This window comes from Balaenoptera physalus, assembly GCF_965194825.1.
Source record: "Balaenoptera physalus genome assembly, chromosome: 12".
Lineage (NCBI taxonomy): Eukaryota > Metazoa > Chordata > Mammalia > Artiodactyla > Balaenopteridae > Balaenoptera > Balaenoptera physalus.
In genome coordinates this window covers 7,697,223-7,718,466 of record NC_138897.1, presented here as the reverse complement: position 1 = coordinate 7,718,466, position 21,244 = coordinate 7,697,223, and the positions used below count along the sequence as shown (strand labels likewise).

General features: G+C 35.2%; 1 protein-coding gene across 8 annotated transcripts in view; it reads right to left on the bottom strand.

Annotated features, from left to right (window-relative positions):
• Positions 1 to 21,244, bottom strand: part of RTTN (rotatin) — a 178,148-nt gene that overhangs the window by 137,439 nt on the left and 19,465 nt on the right. For 7 of the 8 annotated variants that reach the window (XR_014251465.1, XM_082415873.1, XM_082415874.1 and 4 more), the window contains exons 11-16: positions 11,878 to 12,048; positions 6,231 to 6,443; positions 4,904 to 5,016; positions 3,346 to 3,472; positions 672 to 797; positions 28 to 144 (exon numbers count right to left, since the gene is read on the bottom strand). Coding sequence is in view for 7 of the 8 variants with exons in the window: in XM_082415873.1 (XP_082271999.1) it covers positions 28 to 144; positions 672 to 797; positions 3,346 to 3,472; positions 4,904 to 5,016; positions 6,231 to 6,443; positions 11,878 to 12,048 (867 nt within the window). In the remaining variant the exon portion in view is untranslated. Of the gene's footprint in view, positions 1 to 27; positions 145 to 671; positions 798 to 3,345; positions 3,501 to 4,903; positions 5,017 to 6,230; positions 6,444 to 11,877; positions 12,049 to 21,244 lie in introns of those variants that run through there. The other variant, XM_082415878.1, reaches the window with a different exon arrangement.

Below are 21,244 nucleotides of genomic sequence, written 5' to 3'. Positions count from 1 at the left end.
TAGCGTAAGCGGGTGAGCACAGAGTACCTGTAGCACTGGGATGACAGGACACAGAGACTCGATAAACTTGTTCCAGGTCGGTGCTGTCATCCTCAGTCGCCCCTGCAGCAGATGCATCAGGATGGCCTTGGCCGTGGCATTCACCTGCTCAACAATACAGGGGGAACAATCCAAGAGGAGGTGGCCCGTTAAGTCATCTCACATACCTGTAACATTTCATAAAATCTGGAAAGGTCATTAGCATCTCTTCCTTCAGACGTTCCTATTTCCACAGCATCATCTTAGCTTCTGTTCTCAACCAGTCCTTCCCCCTTAATGACTACCTTTTTTTTTTTTTTAACCTTTAAAGTATATTTTTCCATTGAATAAAAATGTTCCTTAAGGAAACACTATGCTTATTGTAACTACTGCATCATTCCTACATCCTACATGAAAAACTTAACAGTTTGATCTGAATTCTCTGAGAACAAGTATGTCCTGTATTTTGAGCCTCATTTTTTTTTAACATTTCTTTTTAGATAAACAACAACTTAACTGAACCCATACATCAAAGACAAGTTTCTTTTTAGTTTCTCATCATACTACCTGGTGACATTAGAATATTATCTTGATTTAGCTGAGTATCTAAAGAATCAGAGTAGTCTTTTGTACTTCCTTCTAACATGCCATACCTCATTTTTGGGCTCTTGAATACCAAACGCAGAGATTTCATACAGAACTTTTGGGTGAAGTAGAAAATGAATTCCATTACAAAGGGAAGACACAGGTTTACTGACATTATGGACACCTAAACATTCCTGCAAAATAATACAAAAAGTTTTTAAAAATTAGTGACAGTGATTTTTCCAAAGCACTCCTCTTTCTTCTGTTTATAATTCAAATCCAATTTTAGTGCTTATGTCACTGAAACTTTTCTTTCAACTGGTAGAGGACAAAAAAAGATTCTCTTAACAGTTTTTGAGTCTGCATGAGACACCTATTACATTTCTTTCAGCCAACAAGAGTGGTCTTGACAAATTAAATAACCAAACTGCTGAGACAACCATAATCTTTTAAAGTTGTTCATAATAACAGACATAAAGGAAATAAACAACACCATAAACTTATCCTAAGGTGTTTGCATTTTGCTTACTGAGGTTTGACAAAGAGAAAATTCAAATCAAAACAGATTTAAATTTCTGGGTGAGGGGGAGGACAACATATATGTGGGATTTTTCTTATCAATACAGTGATGCACCTGCATATAAGTAATGACTCTGTATCGTCTCTTCCACAAAATTAGCACAAATTCCACTCTGGATATGTACCCAAAAAAACTGAAAGCAGAAACTCAAGCAGGTATATTTGTATACCTGAAGCATTGTTCACAGTAGCCAAAAGGTGGAAACAACCCAAATGTCCACTAACACATGAATGGGTACTAAAGTGTGGTATATATACAACAGAATATTATTCATCCTTAAAAAGGAATGCAACTCTGATATATACTAAACATGGATGCTAAGTGATATAAACCAGACACAAAAAAGACAATTATATGATTCCACAAGTATGAGGTACCTAGAACAGTCAAATTCAGAAAGCAGAATGGTGGTTGTCAGGATCTGGGGGGGGGCTGGAGGAATAGAGAGTTATTTTTTAATGGGTACAGAGTTTCAATTTAGGAAGATGAAAAAGTTCTAGACATGGATAATGTTGATGATTGCACAATGTGAATGTACTTAATGCCACCAAAAACTTAAAAATGGTTAAAATGGTAAATTTGATGTTATGTGTATTTTACCACAATTTTTAAAAAGCAAATTAGACATAGTTGAGCAAAGAATTAGTGTACTGAACGACAGTACTGAGGAATTCTATCCAAACAAAACACAAAAAGATACGCAAAATATAAAAGAGGGCTTAAATGACACAAAGGGTAAAATAAGAAGCTCTAACATGATCTAATGAGAGTTCCACTTGGAGAGAACAGCAAGGATAAGGGAAACAATAATGACTGAGAATTATCCAGAAGTGAAGGCAGACATGAGTTTTCAAACTGAAGCATGCTAAAAAAGATACATTAAAATAAAAAGTGTATACAAAGTTACATTGTAATGAAACTGCAGAACTCCAGAGCTAAGGAAAAGATCTTAAAAGCAACTAGAAGAAAAAAAATACAAAGAAATTATAATTTAACTGATAGCAGACTTCTCGACAGCGATAAAAGCCTAACAAGAGCAAAGCAGTATTGGCAAAGTGCTAAGGAAAAATGGCAGTCAATCTATAATTCTATAGAATTCTATAGAATTCTATAATTCCAGCTAATCTATCATTCAAGAGTAAGGTGAAATCAAGACATTTTCAAACACATGCACTATCAGTTACAGACTGTCATTGAAAATACTGAAAAGCATAGTTCAGTAAAAAGTAGACTGAACCTAAATACTTATCAATTAATAGAAGAAAGTATATTCAAAGTAAAGAGCAGTTAAGATGAATCCACTAGGTAGATCTTAAACCTTACTATTAAAGGAAAAGAACAGGCAGCAAAAACATGTGTATGGTATGAAATTATATACTTTTTTAAAGAGACAAAAACAGTAATATATATGATTTATAGAGATATGCATATATAAAACACATTCATGGGAAGGATAAACAAAAACTTTGTAAGAGTGGTTATCTTGGTGGCATAAAAAAGGGAGAAGAGAAAGGAAAGAAGCCTCAGTTATAACTAATATTTTTATTTCTCTGAAAAAAAGGATCATAAGTAAAAATGGCAAAATGTAAACATTATATCTAGATAGCACTTATAAGAGTATTGAATACAAGAGGACATTTTCAAGAGTACATACGAATATATATATTTTTCTATACTGTCCTATGTACAGTGTTCTTTTCAATATTGAAATAGTTAATATTTATGTACTATTCTATGCTGAAATATTTTATAATTTAAAAACACAGGAAATATTTGTTTCAAAAGAAAGAAAAGAATATTACTAAGAAAACAGATCTGAAACTATAAAATTTAAGCCATAATAACCTAAAACTTTTCCTGAGCATAGAAATCACTTTTGAATACTTGATAGAAGTCAACTTTTCCTTACAATTTTTCCATCATTAAATAACACAACATAAATGTAATTCTTATTAAAACTGCTAATAAGGCAATTCAGTTGCTAGACTTACTAAGGGAATTCAATAGTATAAATTTCTTAGAGTTGACTAATAACTACCATCTATTTTTATAGTAATAACTCTTATATAATATCCAAAAGGTCAAGTAATTTAAGTTTGGAGTTATAATCAGAAAATCCACTGTTAATGCTCCCCAAAAAAATCAAAAACAAAAAAACCTACCTTAACAATTTCCAGACAACAGTGGTAAGTTTTAACTTTCACTTGTAGCAAAGGGTGAGACAACATACGTAGAAACACCTTCTGACTTTCTCCTTGTAATAATGGACTGGCCTGTGCAGATTTCCAGCTGGTAAAAAGGTAAACATCCATGACATCTAAGGCAAGTAAGGTACTAAACATGAGACTGAAAAGCACAGAGAAAGGCGTTTCTTCCTACTCCAGTTCCTACAACTGAGATCTTGTTTAACTAACCCAGAATTAATATTTACTCAAGCATTTACTTGTTTCAAGGCAGGGAATATTCTCTCTTAAAGAATACAAAAAAACAAAACGTCTTTAGAAACCTATATTTAGAATGTAAAATGGTACAGCCATTATGGTAAACAGTATGGAGGTTCCTCAAAAAACCAAAAATAGAACTACCATATGACCCAGCAATTCCGCTTTTAGGTTTGTAACCAAAGAAAATGAAATCAGTATCTCAAAGAGATATATGTACTCCCATATTCATTCCAGAATTATTCACAATAGCCAATACATGAAAACAATGTGTCAGTTGATAGATGAATGGATTTTTAAAAATGTGGTATGTATGTGTATGTGCGTGTGTATATATATATAATGGAATATTATTCAGCCTTAAAAAAGAAGGAAATCTTATCATTTGTGACAATATGGATGAAGCTGAAGGACATGCTAAATGGCATAAGCCAGGGTATAGAAAAACAAATACTGCATGATCTGACTTATATGTGGAATCTAAAAAAGTCAAACTCTTAGAAGCAGAGAGTAGAATTGGTGGTTGCCAGGGGCTGGAGGAAATGCAGAGATGTTGGTCAAAGGGTACAAAGTTTCAGTTATGCAGGACAGGTAGTTCTGGTGACTATGGTTAATAATGCTGTACTGTATACTTGATATGTGTGAAGAGAGTAGATCGTCAATGTTCTCACCACAAAAAAAGGTAATTATGCGAGATGACTGATTGATAGATAGATAGATAGATAGATAGATAGATAGATAGAAAGAAAAATAAATCCCATATTTAATGGATATTTATCACCATGGAATTTACTCTTTCCAAAAGCAATGAAAATACTAAGTTTTAAAGAAAAATCTGTTCCAATGTCCCCCAAATAAATTAACCAATGCATGATGCTTTCCAAAAATCCATATGAAAGGTAGGAATAATGAAATTTACATTTTAAAAATCCTCAATTCAAGTTATTAATTAAAATGTTAAAGATAAATAAACAAATGTGCTTGAATACTTGTTTGGAAAGACACCAAAACAAATGTATAAAAATCCAAGGATAATTCATGTTGATTACAGGCATGACATTTTTAAAGCTTACTCTTGAATAAAACAGTTAACTGTCCTAATGCTACTATACATATACAGTTTAAAGGTCAAAACATATAAAAGCAATTTAAACTAAAAAATAACAAATTTAAGACCAGTTTCATTTTCATTGCTCCTAAACTTACACACACACACACACACACACACACACACACACACCCTATAATAATATAATCATGTTAAGAAAGAAAATATTACATCTTTGAACAAATGCAGATGATTTCCTTTATTAGGGGGAAATGCTGATGATAGGAAAAGCTATGTAAGGCTTGATCTGCCAGCTCCACTAATTCTAAGAGATTCTTCTCTCCCTAAAAAAAGAAGAGAATGGAACAGTAAATGTCAAGGTCATGTACAATAAAATTCTCAACAGCTAACAAAGCAGCTTCAAGAAATTAGATCATCCAGAGGCCCTGAGACTGTTCACATTTGCTTAAGTCAACCTGCTCAACAAGCAAACCAAAAACGTCAGCCTAGGAGCAAAAATGTGGGGAAAATGCCTAACTCAATGCCACTTAAGACTTTATATTATTTACCTCTGAGTGGCACGGTTCTTAAACTGCTCAATTGTGGCCTTATCCCCCTACTAACTGCAGCTCAAGGCAGGACTCATGTATTTTAAGATCCACCTCCCACTTCTAACATCCTGACTGGTTCTAGGGAAAATAGAGAATGATCAATATGTGTGTGATTAACTGACCATGCAGAATGCCACAGAAATAATTCAACTAAAAGGCAGTTCAAAATTCTATCATGGAGGAGACAAGATACAGTGGAATAAAGATGTGGGGAAAAAAATAAAAATAAACAATAGTGGGTAAATAGGAAAATTTAAAATATGAGGTTCAAAAAAACTCCACTGTAGGGGCCAAACAGAATAAAATTTTGCTCCTAATTTTTCAAGATCTTCAGGACCCATTTTGGTATTTTCAAACAGTAAACAACTATTGTAGTCAATGTCTATTTTAAGGCTCATTAACCCCTTAATTGATAACATACTAAATAATATCCTAAAAGGGATAAATAACAAATACATAATTACTGCTATAACATGGTATCAAAAGTCATCCTACTACCTTACAATCTAGTTCATGGCTTTATTTAATAAAAAATCAGGCTCTTTCTGTGAATAAATAAAGGTCTATAAAATACTAAGGGAAAAAAATGTGTCTACAAATAAGCACTAAAATGGCCCTTATAATTCTGTTTACATCAATTGTCACTCTGTTCACCCACAGTAAGCCACTTCAAAGAGGAACTCACTAATAAAGATATTGATAATAATTATTGTTTTTTTAAAAACCACTGGTCTCATGAATATATACCATTCATTAATCTAAATCTTCATTTTACTTTTATATAAATCATACCCTTACTTTAATCTTATAATTGGGCCATTCAGTAATAATGGATCCCACCCCTAAGAATTCAATTGTTAAATGTCCATCAATTTGAAAACTATAGGTTAAATTTTCTAAATATTTTATCAAAGGAATTTTAAAGAGATATTAACAAAACATTTTACCTCCTTCCCAACATCAGACAGGAAGTTACAGGTACACTCAAGTGAATAAACAGCCTCTGCAGTTCGTTTATAAATACTGTAGTTTTCAGAATTCAGCTGTTCCAAATAGGCCACAACAGCTTCATGAATATTTGGATATTCCAAAGAAACAGGCATGTCCAAAGAAACTAGAAATAATGCTGCTGACATAGGCTCTGGTAAAAAGTGGCTTGCCTTGATAAATTAAAAAAAAAAAAAAATTTAACCATTTTTAGATAAATATAGTAAACTATAATATTAATGTAGTTCAACTTTTTTAGTAATTCTCTATCACAAAGTCTATGCTTTTCCAAAGAAAATTCTATTCCCCAACACATCATTTATCTACACCTTTGTTCATTGCAATTTTTATCTGTCCAAAATATCCCAAGTCCAAATTTCAACTCCTTCCCAAAGTCTGGGATTCAGGATACCTCCTCCTCCCCACATCAACACCCAGAACTGCTCTCCCTTTGGGCCCACACCTCGTTTATGCCTCTGCTACTGAACTGAAGGCACCAGGCCTTTTTCTCTAAGTTTTTCGTGCAGGTGCACACAAATCTCCAGAAAAATGCAATAAACCCCTGAGGATATAGCCCAGGGCTTATTAACTACATACTGAATTGAATAACACTAAATCAAGTACAGCTATAGACTGATTCGAACAAAAATTAATTTTTACTTGGTTTTGTTTGTGTTTTAAAGGGGAAAGGAGAAATTCAACGTATTTAAAATAGTTCTAGAACACTCACAAAAGACTGATCTTTAATTAGTATAAAATGAAGGGGCCCAAATGAAATAGTGTATGTTTTATAACTTAAATCAACTGATTTAAGACTAAAAAAACCCTTTGCTAGGTTTTGTTTCTTTTAATGATTCTAGCTTTGCGATAGGATTTTATGCATCAATTAAGAAAATGAAAAGGCCTGAAAATTCAATGTTCAGAGAAAACCATTTGGCAGGGTTCACTACTATGGCTGAAATGCTGCCTTTATTAAAGTAGGTTTGGTCATAATTTTTTCATGGATAACCTATTTTAAGGATAATCATTAACTGCCTGAAAGTCTAAGAGCTAAATCTGCTAAACAACGCTTTTTTTGTTGTTTTTTTAGAATTACTGTTCTTTGGTTTTTTTTAAATTTATTTATTTATTTTTGGCTGCATTAGGTTTTCTTTGCTGCACGTGGGCTTTCTTTAGTTGCATCAAGCAGGGGCTACTCTTCGTTGCGGTGCAGAGGCTTCTCATTGCGGTGGCTTCTCTTGCTGCGGAGCACGGGCTCTAGGCACGTGGGTTTCAGCAGTTGTGGCACGTGGGCTCAGTAGTTGTGGCACGTGGGCTCAGTAGTTGTGGCACACGGGCTTAGCTGCTCCACGGCATGTGGGATCCTCCCAGACCAGGGCTCGAACCGTGTCCCCTTCATTGGCAGGCGGATTCTTAACCACTGTGCCACCAGGGAAGCCCTAAATAATGCTTTTAAATTAAATACAATTGCCAAATGAATGTCAAAAGCTAAAGGAATCAAAATTTTAGGTTACTAAGCATGAAAAAAAAAAAAACAACTATTAAGACAGCAGCTATTATAAAGTTGAGAGAAATTTCTCTTATTCTGTAAAGAACTCTCCTAGTGGGGAAAAAAGAGAGAGAGAGCGAGAGACTAAATTACCTAGTCACGAATTATTTGCTCACTCAGCAAATACTCACTGGGCCCCTACCGTATGCCAGGCACCATTCCAGATCATGGGGACACAGCAGGAAATAAAACAGAACCTCTGCCCTCACGAAGTTAACACTCCAGTGGAGAAAGCACAGAGTAAACCATACTTGTCCAGCGTAGCTAGGAGTGCTAAGAAAATTTTTCAAACAGGGGATAGGAAAGATGGAGAAGAACAGAGAAGTGACAGGAGGTGGAAGCAGAGGAAGGCCTCTCTGATAAGGTAACATCTAAGCAGAGAACTGGAGGAGTGGATATCTGAGGGAAAAGCACTCATAGAAGAGGGAACAGCAAGTACAGAGGCTCGGACACAGAGTATATTTGACAGCAAGGAGGCCACTGGAGCTCGTGCTGAGGGATGGAGTCAGGGGGCAGTGGTGCCAGATCAGGTAAGGCCTTGGGTCATTATAAGGACTTATCCTCAGAAGGAGCATTGGAAGGTTTCGAGCAAGCCTCAGGATGAGTCTGGAGAGAACAGATGGAAAAGAGCAAGGGCGGAAGCTGAGAGACCAAGGAGGAGGTCACTGCAATAATCCAGGCACGACAGGATGGCGGCTTAACTCAGGGAGCAGCGGTGGGAGTGGGGAGAAGTGTTCAGGTTCCGGAGAGACGTTCAAAGGAGAAGTAGCACATTTTGCTCAGGGATTGGATCTAAGTGTGTGTGAAAGACAGGAATCAAGGATGACTCTAAGGTTTTTTCCTGATCAACAATCAACTAGAATGAAGGTGCCATTTACTGAGCTAGGGAAGACCAGAGGAAGAACACATTTGTGCAGGGAAGTAAGGTTTGGGGCATGTTCAGTCGGAGATATCAACTGTCGAGTGAAGATGTCAAAAAGGATATTGGATATATACATATGAGTTTGTGGTTCAGGTGACACGTGTCGCCTGAAAATATAAGTTTGGGAGGTGCCCGCAGATAGATGGCACTTACAGACCAAAATGGGATGACATCTCATGAGGGCCATGGCCAGTCCTGGGGTTCCAACCCTTTAAGAGGTTAGGAAGATAGAGAGGAATTAGCAAAGGAGACTCAGTGAGTTGGGCTCTGCGCTAAGATAGTAAATCCTAGTGGATCTAACTCCAAAGGCACTGTGTTTTAGTTTAAAAGAGCTCTCTCTGACTCTAGGCAGAAAAATAAGAATAGCTGATGTGAGGATTGAATAAGCACTGGGCAGAGTGTCTGGCATATCACACTCAGTAAATATTAATTTCCTTTCTTTCCTCTTTTCACCCCATCATTAAGGAATTCTGACATTTGCACTCTGCATACCTACATCTGAAACTCCTCTCAGCAACTCAAAGCACCAAGGTAAGGTCATACGTTTAATCCTTGCATGGCCAATGGACCCATCACAGTTTACACCCCAGACTGAAGACGGTGGTCCTACATATATAAGCATTAGTCACATGTCAGTTGAGACTAAAAGTGACGATATTTCGGTGGAAAGCCATTACCAGTATTAGATAGTCAACATCGTCATCTCGTGTGTGCTGGAGGAGGAGGGGGATAATACTGTTTTCTCTAAACCCTGCCACTCAGAGCAGCCAGGGCATTATCCTGGCATGGCTTGTCAGAAGTACGGATTCTCAGGCCCTATCCGGACCTTACAGACCAGAATATGCAAGATCTGACTAACAAGATCTCTGGGTGGTCTGGCTGCACATTACACTTCGAGAAACGCTGCTCTGAATCAATCAGCTACACCCAATTATTAGATTTTATATACCCCACTAAAAAGGTCAAAAATCTTGCGGTATAAATTCTTCCTTACCTTCAGTCTGCTTGGCTGAGAAAGGGTCACAGGGGTTCCTAGGATGCTCTGGGATCTTGTTTCTGGCACAGGGCCAGTATTTTTAGCTCTTACTTCCCAGATGGTTCCCCCATATGAAGTTAACTTCATTTGTCTTACCAATTTGATTTACCCAACCAGAACACTTTTAATTTTAATTTATAACATTGGTAATAACATTTACCAATGCATCATTTTAACCTATACCTGGGTATTCTCCAAATTCATTTAAAATCAGCAATTATCAATTTCAGGAAAGGTCTTCAAGGGCATTTTATCAAAACATTCAAACTCAGGAAATCTCTACATAGATTCATACTATATCATTTTCCAACTTTAAAATTACATTATTTGGTAAGTGGCAACTCAAATATTTAAAGGCCACTTTTAAGGTAGAAAGTTTCAGAGTCCAAATTCCACTTCAATTTTTGGTGGGCTAGCAACAGGCAGAGGGCAGCATAACCTTGTATTTATATAAACTGAAGGAGAAATTTAACAGCAATGGAAGAGCATGTTTGTTTAGATCTCATTTTAAAGTTCTTAGTTAATCAATCAAAGCAATTATAACCATCTATAAGCTGATACCTTAATTACAATCTCTTCAATGACCCCACTTACTGTTCTAATGAAGTTCCAAGCTACATATCTAAAAGAGCTCCCCAAAATTACAGATACTGATTTGCCTTCAAAAACAAAAACAAAAAATAGCTACCTTAAAAAAAAAGACATGGAGAGTTGGCTTTACATTATTCTAACACTAAAGTAAGTCAAATAAAATAAATTAATGACTTCTATTTTGATTCCTGCCCAAATAAGCATATAGATGAAAAAAACTCTATAATCAAAAAAGCAATAAATAAGCTCTATGGTACAACTGACAAGTAACTTTTCCAAAAATACCTCAACCTATACATAGATTGATCATTTGTAATACTTAATAACAAGTTATTGTAGCACTACTAATTTTTCAGTTATATAACATTATCATGTAAAGTTGAGACACCTATATTTTAAATGCAATTCCAGTCTTATATGACTGAAATTCTTCAATTTATAATGTTTATGCCTTGGAAAATTATCACTCTTTAACACAGAGTGTTATTCAGAAACATAACAATTAATAAAAAAGTTAAAAATTAAAATTAACAGAAATGTTATTTTCCCTAAAGGAAAATACTATATTTAAAATTTAATGTTCTATTCTTATTTTTCCAGATGACCTGATACTATATTGCATATATTACATATGTGTTATTTAAAAATGGAGTTTAGACTACATGCTCTGCAGAATTCTAGGGAGCAAAAGGGCAAGTGGCTATAACAAAGGACAACAAAAGGCACAGGAAATGGTTCTTGAGCTGCAGTAATTTTTCCCATACCTTCAGTTAAGCACAATGCCACACCTTTCTTTTTGCAATAAGTACACTACACAACACTTGCATATGAGTCATTTGAGATATTTTTACCACCAACGTTCAAATTCAGAGATATAACCTCCACTTTAAAGTACAGTCAATGAGATGATTTAAAAGAAATGTTTACACCTATTAAAATCACCTTTAACATACAGCCACATAATGGAATAGTATTTTGCAATAAAAATTAAACAACTGCTACAAGCAACAACAACGAATCTCAAAAAAAAAAATCTTGAGCAATTACATACTTCATATGTCTATTTATATAAAGCTCAAAAACAGAAAAACCCCTCTATGGTGACAGAAGTCAGAAAGGAGTTTAGCTTGCAGGGGTGGGGACAGGAGAGGGTAAGCGACAGGAAGCCGCCTTGAAAGGCTAGTCATTTTCTACTTCATGTTTTGGGGGGTGGTCACTTTCTAAACACAGATATATTCACTTAGTAAAAATGCACTGAACTGTGCACCTTTCTAAACATATTACACCACAGTTTTTAAAAGTTATCTTTAAAAATTAGTATTTTTTTCTATCAATTGATTTGTCAAAACTAATCAAAAAAAAAAAACTAATCAAAAATGTTAGCCATTTCTCAATTTCTGCATTTCCAATATAATCTTTGTACATCGTGAAATGATCAGAAGGAATTTACAACAGGACACTGATTGTAACACCCAGTAAACTACAAATAAGCCACGCTACCTGCCTTACCTTTTCAACAGGGAGAAGCGTCTGCAGCAGTCGGACTGCAAACAGCGAAATGCTGACAAAGGCCATCCTGTGGTGCACCAGCACCGCCTCTGGTTGTTCCAAACTGATGTTGCTTTTATGGTAGCACATGCTGTCTCCAAGGGACCCCAACACCATGAGCAGTTTCTTTTTCTGCAAACATTTAAACACAAAACAGAAGAAAACAATCAATTGTAGGGGCCAATATAGAAATGTCATGGAGAACAATATAAAATGTTATCATTAAATAATATAAATGTATTCCCCTCTATAAGAATAACCAATACATGCTGAGATACTTTCAACGGTAGGAAAGAATGATAAGTATACCTAAATTTTTTAAACAGCTAACAATTTTTTAAGTATTTAATATGATGAATTCAACTAATAATAAATAAAAATAAACAAAATACAAAAACTTAATGAACCATTAGTTCCTCCTAGTTTCTAGTGCTTAATTGTTCCAACTTTGAACACTACATGTAAATCTCTCATCCAACATTTATTGGACTTAGTGTATGCTTAACACAGTGACAGGTATATGGGTGGAAAATGCATTAGTTCAAGAGACATGATCCCTGCCCTCAAAGTGATCCCAAAGTTACTAAAGAAATGAAACAGGGAAACTCAAATAATTAAAAAACAATGAAATATTAAATTGTATAATCTCTCTCTTCAGGTAATAAGGTTGTTTCAGAGCAAATGTTCCACCATCATAAATTTCTAGATACCTTACTACTTAAATAGAAGTTATATCTTTTAAATTGAAAGGTATGCATAAAACATGAAAACTAAAATACAGTAGACTAACTGGCAAGTCATAACAACATAGACCAAACTATATCCTAGATATGTTGGCATGACCCTATAAACTAGCTGCTGAAAGGACAGTATCAGAAAAGGGGTAGAACAAAAAAAGCACTGGAGTTCTCACTCTCAACTTTCCAAGGAAAATATATGAAAATTAAAATGAGAAGTTACCTGTAAACTAAAGACAAAAATATAATGTATGTCAGAAATTTTTTAATTGAAGGATAAATAAACAGGAAATAAAACTAAAAGATATGGGGCCTATAAAAGTTACATAAAGTATCAAAGCCACAATAGATACACTTCACATCCATTAGGATGGACATTATCAAAAATAATAGGAAATAACAAACGTTGACAAGGATGTGGAGAAACTGGAGCACCTGTACAGTGCTGGTGGAAATGTAAAAGGTTCAGTCACTGTGGAAATAGTATGGCAGTTCCTCAAAACATTAAACATAGAATTACCATATGATCCAGCAATGTCACTTCTGAGTATATGCCCAAAAGTATTGAAAGCAGGGATTTCAAACACTTATTTGTACACAAATGTTCACAGCAACATTATTCACAACAGCCAAAAGGTAGAAATGTGTCTACCAACATATGAATGGATAAACAATATGCAGTAGATGGTATACATACAATGAAATATTCAGCCTTAAAAAGGAATGGTATTTTGACACATGCTACAACAAGATAACTCTTGAAAACATTATGTTAAGTAAAATAAGCCAGATACAAAAAGACAAGTACTGTATGATACCTCTCATATGAGGTACCTAAAATATACAAACTAATAAAGAAAGAAGGTAGAATAGTGGTTATCAGGGACTGGGGGAAGGGGAGAGTGGGGAGTTACTGTTTAGTGGGTGTGGAGTTTCACTCTGAGATGATGAAAAAGTTTTGGAGACAGATAATGGTGACAATTGTACAACAATGTGAATGTGCCTAATGCCACTGAATTATACACTCAAAAAGAGTTAAATGGTAAATTTTATGTTATGTATATTTTACAAAATTTTAAAAATTATATAAAGGAGTAAACATTTTTTTGTTACTTACATGGATCATTTGAAAAATTTAAAGATAAACACAAATAAAATTAAAACTATGATACTTTCCAAATCACTACAGAAGTAAAAGGAAGATAAAATAATCTATAGAGTAAAAAAGAAAAAGGAAACAAAAGAGATAGCAAAACTTCTGCATGAAGACCAAGTATAATAACTGTACTAAAAAAGGTTAAATTTCCCTGTAAGTGAAATATGATTTCAACTGAAGTAAAAATCAAAAATAATCTACACATACAAAAAAGACATTATCTTTGTACAAAAAAGGTTAAAAATTAATGTAGTGAGAAAAATCTCAAATAAACAATCTAACCTTACACCCAAAGGAACTAGAGAAAGAAGTACAAACAAAACCCAAAGTTAGCAGAAGGAAAGAAATCATAAAGATCAGAGCAGAAATAAATGAAATAGAAACAAAGAAAACAATAGCAAAGATCAATAAAACTAAAAGCTGGTTCTTTGAAAAGATAAACAAAATTGATAAAATTAGCCACACTCATCAAGAAAACGAGGGACAGGACTCAAATGAATAAAATCAGAAATGAAAAAGGAGAAGTTACAACAGACACCACAGAAATACAAAGCATGCTAAGAGACTACTACAAGCAATTCTATGCCAATAAAATGGACAACCTGGAAGAAATGAACAAATTCTTAGAAAGGTATAACCTTCCAAGACGGAACCAGAAAAAATAGAAAATATGAACAGACCAATCACAAGTAATGAAATTGAAACTGTGATTAAAAATCTTCCAACAAACAAAAAGTCCAGGACCAGATGGCTTCACAGGTGAATTCTATCAAACATTTAGAAAAGAGCTAACACCTATCCTCAAACTCTTCCAAAAACTTGCAGAGGAAGGAACACTCCCAAACTCATTCTATGAGGCCACCATCACCCTGATACCAAAACCAGACAAAGATACTACAAAAAAAGAAAATTACAGACCAATAGCACTGATGAATATAGATGCAAAAATCCTCAACAAAATACTAGCAAACAGAATCCAACACATTAAAAGGATCGTACACCATGATGAAGTGGGATTTATCCCAGGGATGCAAAGATTCTTCAATATATGCAAATCAATCAATGTGATACACCATATTAACAAATTGAAGAATAAAAACCATATGATCATCTCAATAGATGTAGGAAAAGATTCTGACAAAATCAACACCCATTTATGATAAAAACTCTCCAGAAAGGGGGCATGGAGGGAACCTACCTCAAAATAATAAAGAACATATACGACAAACCCACAGCAAACATCATCCTCAATGGTGAAAAACTGAAAGCATTTCCTCGAAGATCAGGAATAAGACAAGGATGTCCACGCTTGCCACTATTATTCAACATAGTTTTGGAAGTCCTAGCCACAGCAATCAGAGAAGAAAAAGAAATAAAAGGAATACAAATTGGAAAAGAAGAAGTAAAACTGTCACTGTCTGCAGATGTCATGATACTATACATAGAGAATCCTAAAGATGCTACCAGAAAACTACTAGAGCTAATCAACGAATTTGGTAAAGTTGCAGGATACAAAATTAATGCACAGAAATCTCTGGCATTCCTATACTAATGATGAAAAATGTGAAAGCTAAATTAAGGAAACAATCCTATTCACCATTGCAACAAAAAGAATAAAATACCTAGGAATAAACCCATCTAAGGAGGTAAAAGACCTGTACTCAGAGAACTATAAGACACTGATGAAAGAAATCAAAGATGACACAAACAGATGGAGAGATATACCATGTTCTTGGATTGGAAGAATCAACATTGTGAAAATGACTATACTACCAGAAGCAATCTATAGATTCAGTGCAATCCCTATCAAACTACCAATGGCATTTTTCACAGAACTAGAACAAAAAATTTCACAATTTGTATGGAAACACAAAAGATCCCGAATAGCCAAAGCAATCTTGAGAAAGAAAAACGGAGCTGGAGGAATCAGACTCTCTGACTTCAGACTATACTACAAAGCTACAGTAATCAAGCAAATACGGTACTGGCACAAAAACAGAAATGTAGATCAAAGGAACAGGATAGAAAGTCCAGACAGAAACCCACGCACCTATGGTCAACTAATCTCTGACAAAGGAGGCAAGGATATAAAATGGAGAAAAGACAGTCTCTTCAATAAGTGTTGCTGGGAAAACTGGACAGCTACATGTAAAAGAATGAAATCAGAACACTCCCTAACACCATACACAAAAATAAACTCAAAATGGATTAAAGACCTAAATGTAAGGCTGGACACTAGAAAAGTCTTAGAGAAAAACATAGGAAGAACACTCTTTGACATAAATCACAGAAAGATCTTTTTTGATCCACCTCCTAGAGTAATGGAAATAAAAACAAAAAAAACCAAATGGGACCTAATGAAACTTAAAAGCTTTTGCAAAGCAAAGGAAACTACGAACAAGATGAAACGACAACCCTCAGAATGGGAGAAAATATTTGCAAACGAATCAACAGACAAAGGATTAATCTCTAAAATACATAAACAGCTCAAGTAGCTCAATATTAAAAAAAAAAACACCCCAATCCAAAAATGGGCAGAAGACCTAAACAGACATTTCTCCAGAGAAGATATACAGATTGCCAACAAACACATGAAAGGATGCTCAACATCACTAATCATTAGGGAAATGCAAATCAAAACTACAATGAGGTATCACCTCACACCAGTCAGAATGGCCATCATCAAAAAATCTACAAACAGTAAATGCTGGAGAGGGTGTGGAGAAAAGGGAACCCTCTTGCACTGTTGGTGGGAATGTAAATTGATACAACCACTATGGAGAACAGAATGGAGGTCCCTTAAAAAACTAAATATAGAATGACCATATGACCCAGCAATCTCACTACTGGGCATATACCCAGAGAAAATCATAATTCAAAAAGACCCATGCACCCTAATGTTCATTGCAGTACTGTTTACAATAGCCAGGTCATGGAAGCAACCTAAATGCCCATCGACAGACAAATGGATAAAGAAGATGTGGTACATATATACAATGGAATATTACTCAGCCATAAAAAGTAACGAAATTGGGTCATTTGTAGAGATGTGGATGGATCTAGAGACTGTCATACAGAGTGAACTAAGTCAGAAAGAGAAAAACAAATATCGTATGTTAGTGCATATATGTGGAACCTAGAAAAACGGTACAGATGAACCAGTTTGCAGGGCAGAAATAGAGACACAGATGTAGAGAACAAACGTATGGACACCAAGGGGGGAAGTGGCGGGGTGGTGGTGGTGGTGGGATGAATTGGGAGATTGGGATTGATGTGTATACACTGATGTGTATAAAATTGATGACTAATAAGGACCTGCTGTATAAAAAAAATACATAAAATAAAATTCAAAAATTCAAAAAAAAACTAGTGTAGTGAAATATGAACAAAAATGTATGAAATATAAATAATGAATTATTTAGAACAAAAAAATTTAGATAAATTAGGTAATTTTCTATTGATGAAATGCATAATAGAGAGTAAAGACCCAACATGAATGAGTCATTGTGGTCTGAATAACATAAATATCAAGCAAAACCTGAAGTTGGATTTAAAGGTTTTAACTCAGTCTTTTTTACGTTAATTAATAAATTAAACAGATATAAACTTTGAACATTTCAAAGACTACAACTCCTCGAGTTTCCAAGGAACACTGACTAAAACTAGCCATTTACTTCATCACAAAAAACGGTCAATGTATATTTAAGACTATGTTCTTTGAGCCCACGGAAATAAAACTAAAAGTTAAAAATTTCAACCAAACGTAGGGCCACCCTCACAAAATTAAAATAGAAAATTTTAATAGCACTTATGTTAATAACCAGTGGTGTAGAGAAAACAAATTAGAAGCACAGTGACAGTCTTATTACATGGACAGGCAATTCTTCCACCCGGTGCTTCTCCATTAGAATACTTTTTTACATCTACAAACAACCTACCTCTGTTATTCAAGACTAACTTTGACAATTTACAAGTTAAATCAATGAACATATTTAAGACCTCAGTATTGCAAGGCTTTTTGTAAAAATCTATTTACTTGTGAAATTGTTTCAAATAACCTTGCTAATTCTAATGATGCATTGACGTACTTCTCAAAATAGTATAAAAAGGAAGTATTAAATACTATAAGAATCAGTCTTGCAGCTTTTACTATTTCCAACACTTCTTCCAAGCCAAAAAAAAAAAAAAAAAGTGTTTTGTTTTTAATGTTTTAAGAAAAGAAAGGATTTTAAAACGATACTATCTGGTCCACAGTTTTAATTTGCTGGGCTAATGATACTTAAACAGCTGTAAAGTAGTTGATGCAGAAAAAAAAAAAAAAGAGCCAGTTTTCAGAGGATAGTCAAAGTTTTTACAAAATTACAGACTTAAAATATCAGATGAGCAAAATATTCTAAATATTCCCAATAGAACAGAATTTATAGTGCAAACACAATTTCTCCACTATCTGCACAACATAAAACAGGTTTTGGATTCTGCAAAGCATCTGAAATAAGTGACTCTCCCCCATATGCTCCCAGCCTCACACTCCCCACTCCCCTTCCACAAGGCAGCCAATTACTGTTCTGCATGCAAGTCTCACCAGGCACTTCTGTGTTTAAGAGCAAGCTCGTCCTGCCTTCAGAATGACAGCCAAACTACCAGAATGACAGCCAAACTACTCAGCACCTCGTCAAAAGCCTGCTGTGAGCAGACCCCACCTGAACCCTCCAGCCTCTCTCCCACCACACCCACCTCACATTTTATGCTCTGGTTGTCTGCATTCCTCCCAATAGCCCTACCCTTGACCACCAATCAGCACTATTCATTCCTCCCCATCATTCTCTTCCCCTCTGCCAGACAAAAAGCCCTACCTTTACTTTCTTAGCCAAATCGTATTCGTAATTTAAACTCAGCTCAGTCATGATTTACAAAAAGCCCTCCCTGAGATTCTTGGCTGGGAGTGTTTTCAAAGCACCCTTGGCACATGAGAAGATACTCAACATTACTAGTCAGAGAAATGCAAATCAGAACAACAGTGAGATATCACCTCACACCTATCAGAATGGCTATCAACAAAAAGACCACTAATACAAATGTTGACAAGGATGTGGAGAAAAGGGATCCCCTGTACACTGTTGGTGGGAATGTAAATCGATGCAGCCGCCATAGAAAAAAGCATCAATATTCCTCAAAAAACTAAAAAGAAAATTACTGTATAATCCAACAATTCCACTCCTGGGTTTATATCCAAAAAAATGAAAACACCAATTCAAAGACACGTGCCCCCCAATGTTTATAGCAGCTCTATTTACAATAGCCAGGACATGGAAACAACCTAAGTGACCATCGACAGATGAATGGATAAAGAAGATGTGGCACATATGTACACAAACACACACACACATATACATACAATGGAATATTAATCAGCCATAAGAAAGAATGAAATCTTGCCAATTGTGACAACACAGATGGACCCAGAATGTATTATGCTAAGTGAAATAAGGCAGATAGAGAAAGACAAAAACCGTATGATTTCACTTATATTTGGAATCTAAAAAACAAAACAAATGAACAAACTTAACAAAACAGAAACAGACTCATAGACACAGAGAACGAACAGGTAGCTGCCAGAGGGGAAGGGAGGGGGGGAAATGAGTGAAATAGGTGAGAGAGATTAAGAGGTACAAACTGCAAATTTCAAAATAAATGAGTCATGGGGATGAAATGTACAGCATGGGGAACACAGTCAATTTTTTATCTATCTCCCACAAGAGTGAAAAGAATTGCTGCTTATTCATCTTGCACCCCCAGGGCCCAGGGTCGACTAAAAAATTATTCACAACCTATAAGTTGAGAGTTATGTTTTATTCAGCGGGAATTTTTAGGACTTCAAGCCCGGGAGGCCGCATCTCCAGTAACCCTGAGAGAACTGCTCCAAGGGGGCGAGGTGGGAGTTCTGTAACAAAGGGCAGGTAGTCTGCATGTCAAAAGGTTACCGCTGATTAAAGAAAACCAGATATCTCAAGTTACGGAATTTAGCGCTTTTCTGTGTATGGGAAGATGCAAGAGTCTGGGCTCACTGAAATCACTGCAGTCTGATGGCTGCTAGATGGCAGGTATTCTTTTCCTTCCTGAGTTTCCTCAGGGCCCACCAGCTCACCATCGGAGGTGGCTGCAATCGCTGATGACTGTGACATCCTTTGTTTACTGATATGGCAGGCAGTATTCCGTTTATCACTAGCATATAATAAGCAATCAAAGAATGTTTGGTGAACTAAAATACCTGTCTCTGGCCTGGCGGCAGTAGCAGGAAAAGCATATGCTAATTAGAGATCCCACTCAGCCAATTATAAATTCACAATCTGGTTCAATTACCCTTCTTGAGCCCTTACTGGATACCAAGCCCTTCTCTCTAGAAACTTTCATAATCCTCTCAACTTCACTTGAACTTCAACCAGCAATTCTTCCAACACGCCTGGAAATCTAAGTTACCAGCTCACAGCAGGTCAGACGGGAATTTAGAAGGAATGAGTCATAAAGAAGGAGAAAAGACTGCTTTTCGTGACATTGAGTGACAGCAGTGACAGAAAGAAGAAAGGCAAAAAACGAACAGAAAACAGCCCCAAGAGTCTGGGGTTATCTGGCATGAGGAAAAGAGCCTTACTCCCGTGAACCTAACTTACCATGTGAATAAGGAAAAAACTAACTTAATTTCATAGGTAAGCAAAAAAGGGATGACATACTTCAGGTCATCCTAACTTTTACAAGTGCTTACCAAAAAAATTTTTTATTTTAACAAAATATAATTTCAGTGAAAATATTTTTTCTTTTATTTACTTCGAGTGAAATAAAAATATTCAATTTATGGAGAAAAAATTTCTTTGACTATGCTTACATAAACTGAGTTATGGAATTCCAGACATGAATGCTATTAGCACTATTTGGAAAGATCTAGGGAATTGATTACATATCTACAGGCATTTAATTACTGAATTGGTCAACATTTATTACTTTGTTCCTTTAATGACACGACAAAAATATACTTCTGCCTTCTGTGTAAACCTCACAAAAGTAGGGACATTAAGGAATTCTACTTAATTGTCTGCTTCTATTAATATATAGCCCAAAGGGATGAGATTTTTCCTAGGAAGCATTTATTCTTTTAAATAAGTAAGTCGAATATAATTTCCAGCAGTACTATTTAACATTTCTAACATACCAATTGGCACTTGCACAACAGATTTAACCTTTAAAGTAAAAATAATTCATTGAATCATAAAAGATCAGCAGCCAAAAGTTAAAAATGAATGACTAACTTTTACAGATAAATGTTCTGGCCAAGAAACTTGAGCTATTTTAAGAAGCAACTGATAAAACATTCTTCACACTTCTCAAGGAAAACTCACTTGTTGAAAACCTTCAATATGTGAAAATCTTCTAAAAGTACTAC